The following is a 12,428-nucleotide window of genomic DNA, read 5'->3' on the forward strand; positions in this document are numbered from 1 at the left end:
TCCCTGCCCTTCACCCCCCGGGTGTCGGTGTTACACCCGAGGGTCCCCGGGGGCTGCGGGGTGCCCGGGACGGCGGGGGGACACACACGCCCGCCCGGCACCTGCCTCGGCCAGGGGAGAGCAGCGCATTTGGGGAGAATTCTGGCACGCACTCCCAAACCCCTGCCTCCAGCAGGCCGATAGCGGCCCGGACCGGGGAGGGGGTGTCTCTACGACGGTGTAACGTCCCCTCTCCCTGCCAACCAAGCCCCGCGGGGCCCTGGGCGGCCGGCCCTGGCCGCATCCGCAGCCCGCAGGCGCGGGGCCGGGGCGGGCCGGGCCGCGGCGGGGCCCGGCCCGGGGCTGCACCGCCCGGCCGGGCCTGCCTGACGGCCGCCTCAGGGGGCAGAGGCTTTCCCCGGGCACAGGCGTGCCCCGGGCCGGGGGCAGGGACGTGCTCACACACAGAGGGGCTGGGGGGCCGGTCCCAGCCCCGGGGTCCCACCGCAGCCAGGTGCAGGGTGGGGGGGGCGGGGGGAACACGGAGCAGGGCGGGGACCGGGAGGGCCGGGGAAGGGTGAGGGCAGCATCCTTTGTTTGTTTGTTTGCTTGTTTGTCTGTTTCTAAACTCAATTCCTGGAACAAAAGGGGAGGCTGTGCGTGACTAAAGGATCCGTCCCTGCATCCAAAGCTTAGCCCCGGTGGGTCACCCGGGCGGCTTCTGCTGGCTGGCCGTCCCTAGGTATGTTCACAGGCTTTTCCCCGGGATTTTCATCACACTTTCTTTTTTTCTTTTTTTTTTCTCTCTTGTCTTCCTCCTTCTCTTCTCTTCTCTTCTCTTCTCTTCTCTTCTCTTCTCTTCTCTTCTCTTCTCTTCTCTTCTCTTTCTCTTCTCTTCTCTTTCTCTTCTCTTCTCTTTCTCTTCTCTTTCTCTTCTCTTCTCTTTCTCTTCTCTTTTTTCCCCCCCTCTTTTCCTCTTTCTTCCTTTGTCTTTCATTTTCTTGTTCTTAATTTTTTCCCCTTTCCTTCCTTTTATTTTTCCTTCCTTTTTTCTTTTCACCTGTGCCCACACGGAGACTAATCTAAACCCCCCTGCAATCAAAGGGAGCTTTTTAAATGACATTTTGGATCAAGCCACAAGATCTCTGCAGGGAGCAAGATGGGAGGGCGGGGCAGTATTTACATTTCATGGCTTTTAAAGAATCTGAAGTACGGAGAGCGGCGCTTTCTGAGGCCGAGTTTCCCGAGTCTATGGGGGTGTATCTCGGAGTGTGTATGCCATTAAGCTTAAAGCCCTTTTCTATAAGAAAGCAGGCAGATTCACTTTCCTGCAGCCTGAACCCCACTTCTCCAATTTTTAAACAAAAGTTCTTGCCCAGGCCTTGACAGTGGGCTGTCGTGATGCTAAAGGGGATGAGGAATAGAGATGGGGGGTTTTTTTTGTTGGTATCGGCTTCTAAAGCTGTGGTGCTCTCCGCTGCAAACAGCCCCTGCTCCCTCAAGCACTTAGAGCTCTTGCAGTGAAAGGTTAGTGACGGTGAAAATGAGCCCGACAGTGAACCAAGCAAACCCTAGTTGGTTTTTTTTTCTCTCCCCTCCCCAACTTAACTGCTTCAAAACTCCCTGATGAAAGCATTTTAATATGTAGGAAGAGCTACTGGAGCCTGCAATACGATTCAGTGTTTTGTGGTGTGGGATGAACAGATTTTCCTTTCCGTCGGGTTTCCTCCTGCAAAGTCATTGTAGAGGAGGGAATACTGCAAGATTAAATCTGGTTAAAATACTATATTCATGTCACACCAGATACGATCTCCAGACTGTGCACAGTCTTTCAGCTTCCTTTATTGTGAAATCCTTTTAAAATAGCACAGTACAGAGTAGAAAACTTATTGAAGTATAACTCTCTCGCACCAACTCTGTCAGATAAAGTGAAGGAAAGTGATCAGCCTTCTTAAATTAATAAACCTGCTTAGTGTCTCTGGCTGCCTTCACGCTGTCTTACTTTCTTTGACTCCTTCCTTATTAATAAACTGATAGTTAAATAAAGCTGCTAAATGAATCAATGCGCTTTGCCGGTGAAGGCGGGTCAGTGCCATCCTGTTCCAGGTCTCCTGTGATGTGGCTGAAGGGCTGTGGTTTTAGAGAAGGGATGGATGGCCTCGGCAGAGGCCAAGGCTGCTAAAAGCAGGTTGACCACATCGCTTTCTGGATGCTCTTCAGGTGTGAGGCTTGAGTACCTATTCCTCTTGGCCCCATGCATTAATAACGGGATGGATTCACCGATTGCTGTGAAAGCAGAGGTCATCTTGAGGAAAATGACACCAAAGGTCTACGGGAGTCATTTGCTTTAAGAGATCCCAGGCCGTGTGCCAAGTATTGCATTTAAGGAAGCACTGTCCCCTTTCTCCAAAAAAAAAAAGACCCAAAAAGGGAAGCAAGAAAAAAAAAGGAAACATTGCTTTCAGTAGCAGGTGGGGACCGTTTCAGTGGGCCTGTCCCACCTTTGGGGGGGTGTGGGAGAGGGATCATTCAGCTGGCACCAAATGTGCGGCAGACTTTTTTTTTTTTCAAAGCTGCAGAGCTGTTTTGAAATCAAAATGCTGAAAAAGCGCCTATAGTTTGTCTTGCGTTTTTTTTTTTTTATTCAAACCGATCAGACTTAGGGTTTATCCTTGCTCTGATTATGCTGTACTGTTAGAATAAATGGATGGAGCTGAAGCATTCCTGCAGGCGGTTTACAGAAAATATATGTATATGCCTGTGTATGCACACCCAGGGAGAGAAAGTTAACTGCAAGGGACACAATAAAATATCCTCACTTAAGAAATGTGGATTGACTCACTGACTTATCTCACTTATTGTACAAAGATTCACTCTATGTTGAATTTTTTTTTAAATTAGATTTTAAATACGTGTTGACAGGATGAATTTGTACAGTGTGAGTAACCGCAGGGAGAAATGACAGCTCTGCTTTTGTTATTAAACTACTGTCTGGAAAATAATGGAGTGTGTACAGAAATTGATTATTATTTTGCCAATTACATTAGTGCAGCTAATAACAATCATTAAGAAAGGAATACTGAAAGCTACATGCTTTCAGGTCTTAGAAGCTGGTATTCATTGGTGAGGCAAAAATGTGTTTTTAACGTAATTTGTCAGTAAGAGTCTCCTGTTTCTAATGCAAAATAAAGACTAGATGTGTGAAGCTAGAAACGTTTCGCTTCAATCTGTGTTAATTTCTTCTTCACTGACAGTTAATAAACAGTACAAGAGACTTTTCTAAATTTAATTTAGGATTTGAATAGAAAAGGTCTGATTCTGGGCCATAGTGGCATGACAGAAATGTTTTCCAATGTTAAAAATTCCTTTTAATAATGTTTTATTTTAATATATTTACTAAATTAGGTACCCGAGAGAATCGTCTACAACGGTGATGTGAAAATCCCTGTTACCTGAGGTCAAAAAAAAAAAAAAAGGTATGTTTTCATTTTCAATATGTTTTCATTTTCATTAGCAATTTGACATATTTCAGCAGGGTTGATAATTTTGCTGCTTTGTTTTCTGCTGCTAAGACAATGCTTTTTGGTCCAGCCCTGGGGAGCCGGTGACAGTCTGTGGTGCAGTTTCCCAGGCTTTTGGATGAGGCTGATTTTTCAGGTGCCTGCAAGAACTGTTTGCAGTGATGGGGCTTTGTACTTTTGTCAGCCAGGCAGCTCTCCCGTGTCCCACAACTCATATATAATCCTTTGCAAATGTTTTCTTTCTTTTTCTTCAAATGCTAGCATTCAGACATCAGCTACGGGGATTAAGGATGGGTCTTCTGAAGATCTCCCTCAGATCTTGATGAAAATCATGAGTATGTGTTAGACGACTTCTGTACTTACAAATTACAATAGAGTTTAATTCACAGCACTGCTTTCCTCTGGAAATTCATCTCCATTCAGTCTGTCAACATTGACTAAAAAATACGCTGCTAATGAAAATGTGGGAATTAAACTTTCAGTCCCTTCCCCTGCCAGACTCAAACAGGCACTTTATTTTTTCCATGGAATCTGATTTTTATTGACCTTGACTATAAAAAATACTAAGTGGCTTAAATGAGCACCAAGGTTGCAATGACAGATTCCTGTGTGATTTTTTTTTTTAATGAAACTTCCAGTTTCAGTTAAGAACACAGGCTGCTGTACAGCCTAACACGCTTTGATCAACAGTGGCGTGCTATTAGAAAACAGTTGAATTTTATTAGCTCATGGAATTAAGCTTGTTTTAGTCTTTGTTATTTTTTATTATTTAAATTTCAAGTGAGGATGGGGAAGACGTAATTGGTGTGCTAGACTCTATGTTAAATAGCACCAAGAGGAGTTTTTGCTGGTGCATAGACTGCAGGAATAGGTTTTTCAAGGAGCACCAGAAGAGGTTCATTTTGAGCCGGATACTTCTCTCACTTCTCGGAGGAACACCCCAGGTAGGGTTTTGTCTGCAATACATTTTTTTTTTTCCCTATGTTTCACCACTGTAAATGAGAGGGAAGGCAGACCACTTGTTTTTTTTTTTTTTTTTTTTTGTGAGAGTTTAAAGTGCAATATGCTTTTTGCAAGAACAGAGCCAAATTGTGATTCAGCTGAAGTAAATACGTTAAGTGCGTATTTTCATTGGAAAGGTGCAGCACATGTTCCATCACCTTGTTCCTAGTCTAAGAGTTCTAATTTCAATAATCCCATAGGAAAACTTTTGTAGTTCCTGTAATTTATATATGTGACTATTAGCTTCATGTAAATAATGTAAGTGATATACATTGTTGTTATCCATATAATAAAAAAGCAAAAGCTTTCTCCCTGACGGACACTTGTGATCTCAGGACTTGCTTAGCCAGCTGCCCTCCAGGACAATTCCCTGCGCCTTCCTTCCAATATTTTGTGGTTACACTTTCACATATTATAGAAAAAAAACAGCAGCAAAATCTGTTATTTTTAAGCAAATAGCTCTCAGGTCTCGGAAGAGTTAACAAACTTTTATGGCAAGGTTCAGACAGTTCTGACCCCTATGGTAATATTTCATCTAAGGTTACTGTTGGGAGAGAAATCAAATTTCAGCTGTGAACATGATTGACAGGTGAAAGCAAGAGAGAGAAAGACATCTGGTCAGATGGGGAATTTGGGAAGGAGAAGGACAATTCAGGGAAGTGTCTCTGTGATATTAGGAATAATAAGCTTAGATATGAAAACTCCAGTACTCCGCGCTCTCTGGAGGCGCGCTTACTTGATATTCGTGGAGGTGGTTTGGTCGGGGGAACTTAAGGCTGTACATTCATAGCAGCGGGCAGTAGTCTCCATGGTCTAACTTACTAATTTGACTCCTTTGAAGGAATTACATTATTTCTGGCATACTTTTAGCATTTCAAGGCAATTCATTTTATGAGTGTGGCTGGACTGTTTGGTGGTTGCTGGTTAAGAGGTTCTCACCGTAATGTCTCTGGCGGGTCAGGTGGCAGCAGGTTCGTGGAGGTCACTCGGTGGTGCCGCTCCGTGCACTCGAGCCTTGGGGAGTTTTCCGAGTAAGCACTGCAGGACAAGATTTTTCTTTATGATATACACTCTTATACCAATAACAAAATTAGTTACTATACCATAAAATACCACCAAGGGTACACTGTGGTATTTTACAAGGTAGCTGTTATTTTCCAAGGGCTGTGTGTTGGCCTATTCCATCTCCTAGCAGCTCTGCTGAATGTCCCTCACAATACGTACATATCCCCAGGCATCTTTTATTCTACTTCAGTGTATTTTGTTTGGTGCAGAAGAGCTTTTCCATACTCCAACATCAGGGAACCAACAGGAACAAAATATTCCTCTAATTATTTCCTGATCAGCACGATGATGTTGGAAGGTAGACTTTGGTTCTGACGTAAAAAACTGTAGCCAGGTTTTCTCTTAAAAATGAAGGGTGAGGAAAAAATCAGCTGTTTTTTATCACTATCCATAGCACTTAATGTTTTAGTTTCAAAGAGGCTCTGAAGGACTTTCGTAGAGCTCCAAGGGCAGGATGCGGCAATGATGGACCCTGGGATGCAAACGGCATCCTACCTACATCTCAGGTGAGAGGAAAGGTCCCAGGTGGGCTCCTGGCCCCACTGCAGGCTTTGGTAAGATCTTCGTTGAATTCCTGCGGCCCACACTTCTTCTACAAAGAGAACGTCTACAGGGGAGGTTGTGCTAATAACAAGCAAGATCTGAACTCGTACGGCGATAGCTGTGCTGTGAATTCCTTGGATGGATGTTCTTATTTGGAAGTAAGGGTGGATTTCTGTCCCCTGCCCCCCAGTATAGCTTAAGCTGCTTTCAGAATAAAATAAATTAACGTGGAAAATCCACTTTTATTCTAGAGTAGGAGTCTCCACCCAGGGAATGGATAGCACTGTGGTATAGTTTACTGTGTAATTTCCCCATATGGATGAGGCCTGAAACTAAGGGGAGAATAAGGAGCAGTAAGGAACAGAAATGCATTTTCTGTTCCTTTTCCTGTTTACCTCTAAGACCTTTCACACAAGGGAAATCATGGCACTGTTTAGGAATACATTTACTTACTTTTCACTGCTATTCCTGCATTCACACAGGCATTTTTAAAAGACATTTGTGTTTTGTGCAAGACCTTTTGCATTCTCATCCTGTTCATGTGCATTTTGATGTGCAATCAAGTCAGAGTGTTGTTTGCGATATCATTTTTCTCTTCATGGCAACAGCCTGCGATGTCAAACTGCCCAACCTCAATGTAAACTAGACCTTATCTTCTAAGTTTTATTCTCAAACCATACATGTGACAAAATTGAAAATAAAAGTGAAGAACTGTAAAAAAAATCAGATTTCTTTGTGTATGAGCGAGTTATTTTTAACTTCCTGTTGTTGAATTAGTGCAGCCTTTAAAACGTCTTTATTTTTTGAGGCTGATATGAAGATAACTTGCATGAAATATTATTGGCAAGTTTCCCACTGCAGTCAATAGGAGCCTTGTATGTATTTTTCAAGCAGATGTGCTATATTAAGTCTAAATGAGAATCTTTTATTTCAATTGGGATGTACTATGTTATTCTTGATTAAAATATGGATAGTAACCTCTCTCCCTTCTTTTCCTCTCCCCAGACATATTTTGTACACGTTGCAGGTCGTTTTACATAGGTTAAAAAAAAATGTTCTCTAGTATTTAAAAAAAGCACAACTTCACTATGTCTTAAACTCCTTTCTAGCTCAGTCCTGTGAATGTGAAGTATGACAACATCTTGAGTCTTTGTGAGCAAAAAGAAAGTACATGCCGTATGTGACAGCTTTTACTCCTCCTAAATTCCCAGCAAAGTCGATTTAATAGTTTTCCCTGTGTTTAGCATAGTCTCTAAAACATTTTCCAGTTATGTGGCTTTTGATCTTGTTTAGTTCTAGTAGAGGATTTTAAGTTGTGGTCAAAAAAAAAAATTGAAATATTTTTAACATCTCTTCTGGGTTTCCTAATTTGTGCTACTTACCAAATGATTCACACTGTACCAAAATACAGGAGATTGATGAGACAGGAAAAGTACTGATTTAACATCCCACATATAAAATTACTTCTCAGGCTTCCACATATAGTCCCGATGTTTAGAGAGTGAAGAACCCGGGAGCTGGGAGTTACAGTCTGACTCACTTGTGAGACTTTGACCCAGTTATTTGATTCTAGATTCAGCAAAATACTGAAGCACTTTAAACTTGTTATCTTAGGTTTCTTCTAAAGGTCTGTTACCTTCTGATCTCTTTATAGTTCAGTTTACACAGTTATAAACCTAGATAATTAATTCTTACCTTCTAGGCTTTTGTGAGAGTTAAAAAATAGTTGTAATGTTCCTCGAAGCCTTTTAATGAAAGCTAGTGTATTGAAGTACCTGTCATTCCCCTTAGTTCATACCCTAGGATGAGAAATCATTGGTGTTGCCCAAGTCCCGTGCAGCATTTTTGCCAGGATGGAATTTAGTCTCCCGAGCTCACCAGGCCACGAGTACCAAGATCAGGTGCATCGGGAGCTGGTCATTTTCTGAGTTACAGATAACATAGCTTTACGCTGATTTTGAATGAGTCAAAATGTGAGCAAAACCATGGCTCAGTTATGTGCCCCCTCTCTCTTTTAAACACGATGTATCCTTGATACCTAGATGTACAGACACATATATGGAATGACTCTTGTGCACCTGCAAGACACACAGAGGTCACACTGTCCTTGTAATTCCTCCCCTTCCTGCCGTTACCTTTATTTCCCCAGGTTCCAGCCATTATCATTCAGCAGTTGCGCAGCTTTTCTTTTCTTCCATCCCCAAATTATTATTGTTTCCCTCCTGCCTTCTACCCCTCCTGATCCGTAATGGAGTCCTCAGCTGTAAATTTGCTAACCGTAAAGATTTTTGCTTGAAATGTTTTGAAAATGCCATGGGGGGAAAATAAATAAATAAATAAGGAAGGCTATGAACAACACGCTGTGCCATGCTCCAGCATTGCACTTCTACGGGAAAGATAATAAAGATATTAGCACTCATATAATTTCAGATAGGAAATGAAACCAGACATGAAAGAAACAGTACCTCCAGCTGTTGAGTGGGAATCAAACTAGCTATGGGAATTACAGGTACTGTCACCGGAGACAGCCTGACTTCTGAGAAATGACCTCAGGTGTAGGAGCTTGCTGTGGCCCCTTGCAGATATTAACACCTAATTAACAATCTGCGAGAGCATCCTACATCTTAATCACCAGTGAGGTGAGAATGACAATCACAAGGAGGAGAAGGAGAAGGGAAATGGTAATTTTTCCTCTGCACGCATCATCTAATAACCGTGGTTATTCAGATGCAGCTAAATGCGATCTCCTTTTAGTCATTTCTGTCTATTGGAAGGCACAGTAAGTTCATTTACTAGCAGGTAGGCAGCGGAGGTGAGAATTGAATTGATCTGAGATACTCTGAAAAATTGACCCCGAGGTCATTCCTAGTTTAAATTGGGAAGTAAGGCTGAGCTTATGTCTTCCTTTTCTTCTCTCCCCTCTTCCCATTCCCCCTCTTTTTGTGTTTCCAGGCATGTTAGTCTGTACTGTGTAATTATTTAAACATACTCTGATGGCGGGGAACCTTGTTCCCTCAAAGTTAATCAAAATAAAGAGAGCTTTTGTTAGTGGTGATAGGTAATTAAATAGCTGGCTCGTGTTGTGCGGAGGCATTGTGCTGGGTTATTGACGTCCCAGAGTCGGGCTCCCCAGCCCTTCTGCACGCAGACCGGCCTGCCGAAGTCGCCCAGAATAAGGTCCAGGCTAAATTAAGGAAAGAGGGTGAGAAGGTGTGTAAATGATTAACGAGGCCATGCTGGAAAGGAGAGGGGTGTGTGGTGGCGTATCTGGAGTCTCCCAGAGGAAGGGCCGTTTCCCTCGGGAGGGCTGCGCATTTTAAAGAGGAGAAAAATCACGTGTGGCGTTTCTCCTTCGTGCCTGCGATTTTCTGGCTGTGGTTTTAAACAGGAACAGCTGTAAGTGTCAATGGGAACAACCCACTTACCCAATTCCAATTCCAGTGCAGACACCTAGGGCCAAATTCTGCTCCTTATTACCTGGTGTGAAGAATCAGGAGCGCGGGGGAGCTGATGGAGAGGCTCTGGGCGTAGACCCGTGCCAGAGGGCTGGCGGTAGTAAAAAGCAAGCAAGAAAGTAAAACAAAGGCCGTATTGGCTCGATCCCACCAAAGCCAAGGCAGGAGTAGCTTCCCTGCGCTCCGTGGTGGTGCTCCAGCTTGCCCCTGCATCGCTTGGGCAGGATGTGATGGAGTTTTAGTGTAATGCCTTTTAATGGATGCTTTTATCCGAACGGCTTCCCCTTTCAAACAGCTTTATGACAGAGGTAAAATGAGAGGCAGGCAGGAGCGAGGAATACACACGTATGTACATCTTGTAGACCTCATTCTGCATCGGCTCTACCCGCAGCACTCCCTTGCCGTGCTCGGTGACAATCTCTTTCCATATCACTTGGACCCAAATTATATTCTAATAAGGAGAGAATGGCAAAGTGAAGACAGTATTGTATTAACCACTCAGCTTCCATGGAAACTCCCATTGTTTTCTTTCCAAGTAACAAGAGATAATCGCTATGTTTTCTGTTACGCTCACGTCTTCAGCTCCTTTAGCTTTGTTTTCACGTGTTGGCCTTGTGCTAAAATATAACTTGACATCTTGTGTCTTCTCAGCTAAAAAGGTATCAACTCCTGGACTTAATGTCAGCTGTACCCAGATCAAAGGCAAGAAACATAAAAGTTGACATATATTATTTATTTCATGGTTTACATCAATGATGTTTCTCCCTACTCTTTTTTTGTTATTATTGCTGATGTTTTGCCCATAATGTTGTGCTCGCTTCTCAAAAGTGTTTGTCCCCTACAGACAAATATTCATATTCATGTAATCCATCAGCACTTGACAAATGCCAGCTCACTTCGGCATTTCCTGGACACCTCAAACTCCCATTGTTTTTGCGGGACTCTTTGGGTGTGAGCAGAATGCGGGATCGGGCCCTTGGGTGGGAATTTTGGAGCTTGGGACTTTCTCCTCCAGCCCCAGAAACGCACAGGATCAGCCGGAGCAGCAGCCTGGGGCGCTGGCGCAGGGAGCGGGAGATGCTGCGTTCTTTCCCTGCGTCGTGAGCTCCTGCAGAGGCGACACAAATACCAGGCTTTGAGGGAAGCAAAAGCTGAAAAAAGACCTTTTTTTTTCAGTTATTTGGGTTTTTTCCCCTACCTTTCCCCATCTTTCTTGCCTACCTTAGGAGTTCTGAGTGAGTATTACACGATCTGGCTTATAATTGTGGCCAGGAAATCATGTGAGATCGGTCAGAAATGCTGCTCCAACCTGTGCATCCCTCTGACTGCTCAGTTTAGTGTAAAACTTTCCTTTTTTTCCCTCTTTGTCAACAACTGTGTCAGGTTTTACTTCCTGAGTTACGGAATCAGATAAAATGCTGAGTCTGATTTTGCCCCCTACCCTCCCACGAGCTATTTTTTTCTGCAATGAAAATAATAATGCTTGAGAAAGTTCCTGGGGATTTTTTTTTGTTTTGTTTTGGTTTTGTTTTCTTTTGTTTAGTTTGGTTTTATTTTAAAGCTTGCTGACAATTGTCAAATGCTCGTTCTAGCAAAGAAGCGCTCGGAGGGTATAGCCCCGCTGTAGAGCCGACAGTCATAATTTGCTGTTCTCCTTAGAGCTCAGCTATTCAGCGAATGTGTGTCGCTTTACTGTTTCTTTAAAATTTAATTGGGATCAGGCAATCCAGCATCTCCAAATTTTTTGCCTCTTCAGGCTGCAATAAAGCCACTTATAATTTATAATCGAAGTTTGGTATCGTTAAACTAAACTGTAAAACCAACTTCAGGGTTTCGGTCGTAAAATAAATATATGATAAATATTGCAATGGGGCTTGAGTAGCACAGCTAACAACAGCACAGTGAATGCATATACACACACACATATATATATTTTTTTTGTGTATGTGTGTATACATTTGGTTCCAGAGGTAAGAAAGATCTAAATAATAGATAACTGGGATGTATTCTTTCCTGGTAGGATTGAAGCTAAGATAGATTTATAGCCCAAGTAGTTATTGTAAATGCAAAATGAAGTGTTAATTCATTAAAGTCATTTATGCATCAACATTATTTTTATGTCTTTATTTATATTTTTCTGTAATATGGAGCAATGTAGTATTCGTTCTGGGTTTTTCTGTCTGTTGACTGTAGTGCTCCTTTGCTTAGATTTTTTTTCTAACAAGGCAGCTCATTTAGAAAGAAATGTTTATGTGAAGTGCTTGTCAGTTGGCATTTTTACTGGTGCGCTAACCCAAAGGTAAAATATAAAGGCACGTCTTTTCCTTGCTGGCTTGTTGCTACTAGAAGGGTTCCTCCCTTGTTAGCTTGATAAATAATTTTACTAGCGGGAATCTGCTGAATTTTTATGCTTGCTGTCTATTTTCTGCTTGCTGCAAATAAATTCCAGCACTCAGAGGGCACTAAAACTCCAAACACATGGTATTTTCCCATTTTGTTGCTGGTTGCCTAAAATATTTATTTCATCTTGTGTTTTTAATTAAATCTTTTTTAAAAAGAAAAGGAAAAAAACCCTCAAGTTTTGCAATTATTTCCAAATTAAGATTTTAGTCCAGATTGTGCTTCGTATAAAGTCTTGAGTTTAAACAAAGCATTATCACAGGTAAAATAAATGAGTATTGTTAAAGCAGTCATCACTCCACCTACCTAATGGTTTTCAGATTAAGTGCAAGGATTATTTATTGATATATCATCCATTTAAGCATTTCTTACAATTTATTATATACTTTTAGTTTTCCCAGTTTGCAATCAAGGAAGCTAATTTAATTTGTTAAATAAATATTCTACTTCGATGAGATAATGC

The 12,428-nt window shown here is 42.3% G+C and overlaps 1 protein-coding gene across 2 annotated transcripts in view; it reads left to right on the top strand.

Moving 5' to 3' along the window:
- MAF (MAF bZIP transcription factor) overlaps positions 1 to 12,428 on the top strand; it is a 190,532-nt gene that overhangs the window by 9,228 nt on the left and 168,876 nt on the right. For both annotated transcript variants that reach the window (XM_086757959.1, XM_086757958.1), the window contains one exon: positions 3,385 to 3,455. In XM_086757959.1, coding sequence (XP_086614085.1) covers positions 3,385 to 3,418 — 34 coding nt within the window. In that variant the 3' untranslated portion in view covers positions 3,419 to 3,455. The remainder of the gene's footprint in view (positions 1 to 3,384; positions 3,456 to 12,428) is intronic.

This window comes from Chlamydotis macqueenii, chromosome 13, assembly GCF_036417535.1.
Source record: "Chlamydotis macqueenii isolate bChlMac1 chromosome 13, bChlMac1.mat, whole genome shotgun sequence".
Taxonomy (NCBI): Eukaryota; Metazoa; Chordata; class Aves; order Otidiformes; family Otididae; genus Chlamydotis; species Chlamydotis macqueenii.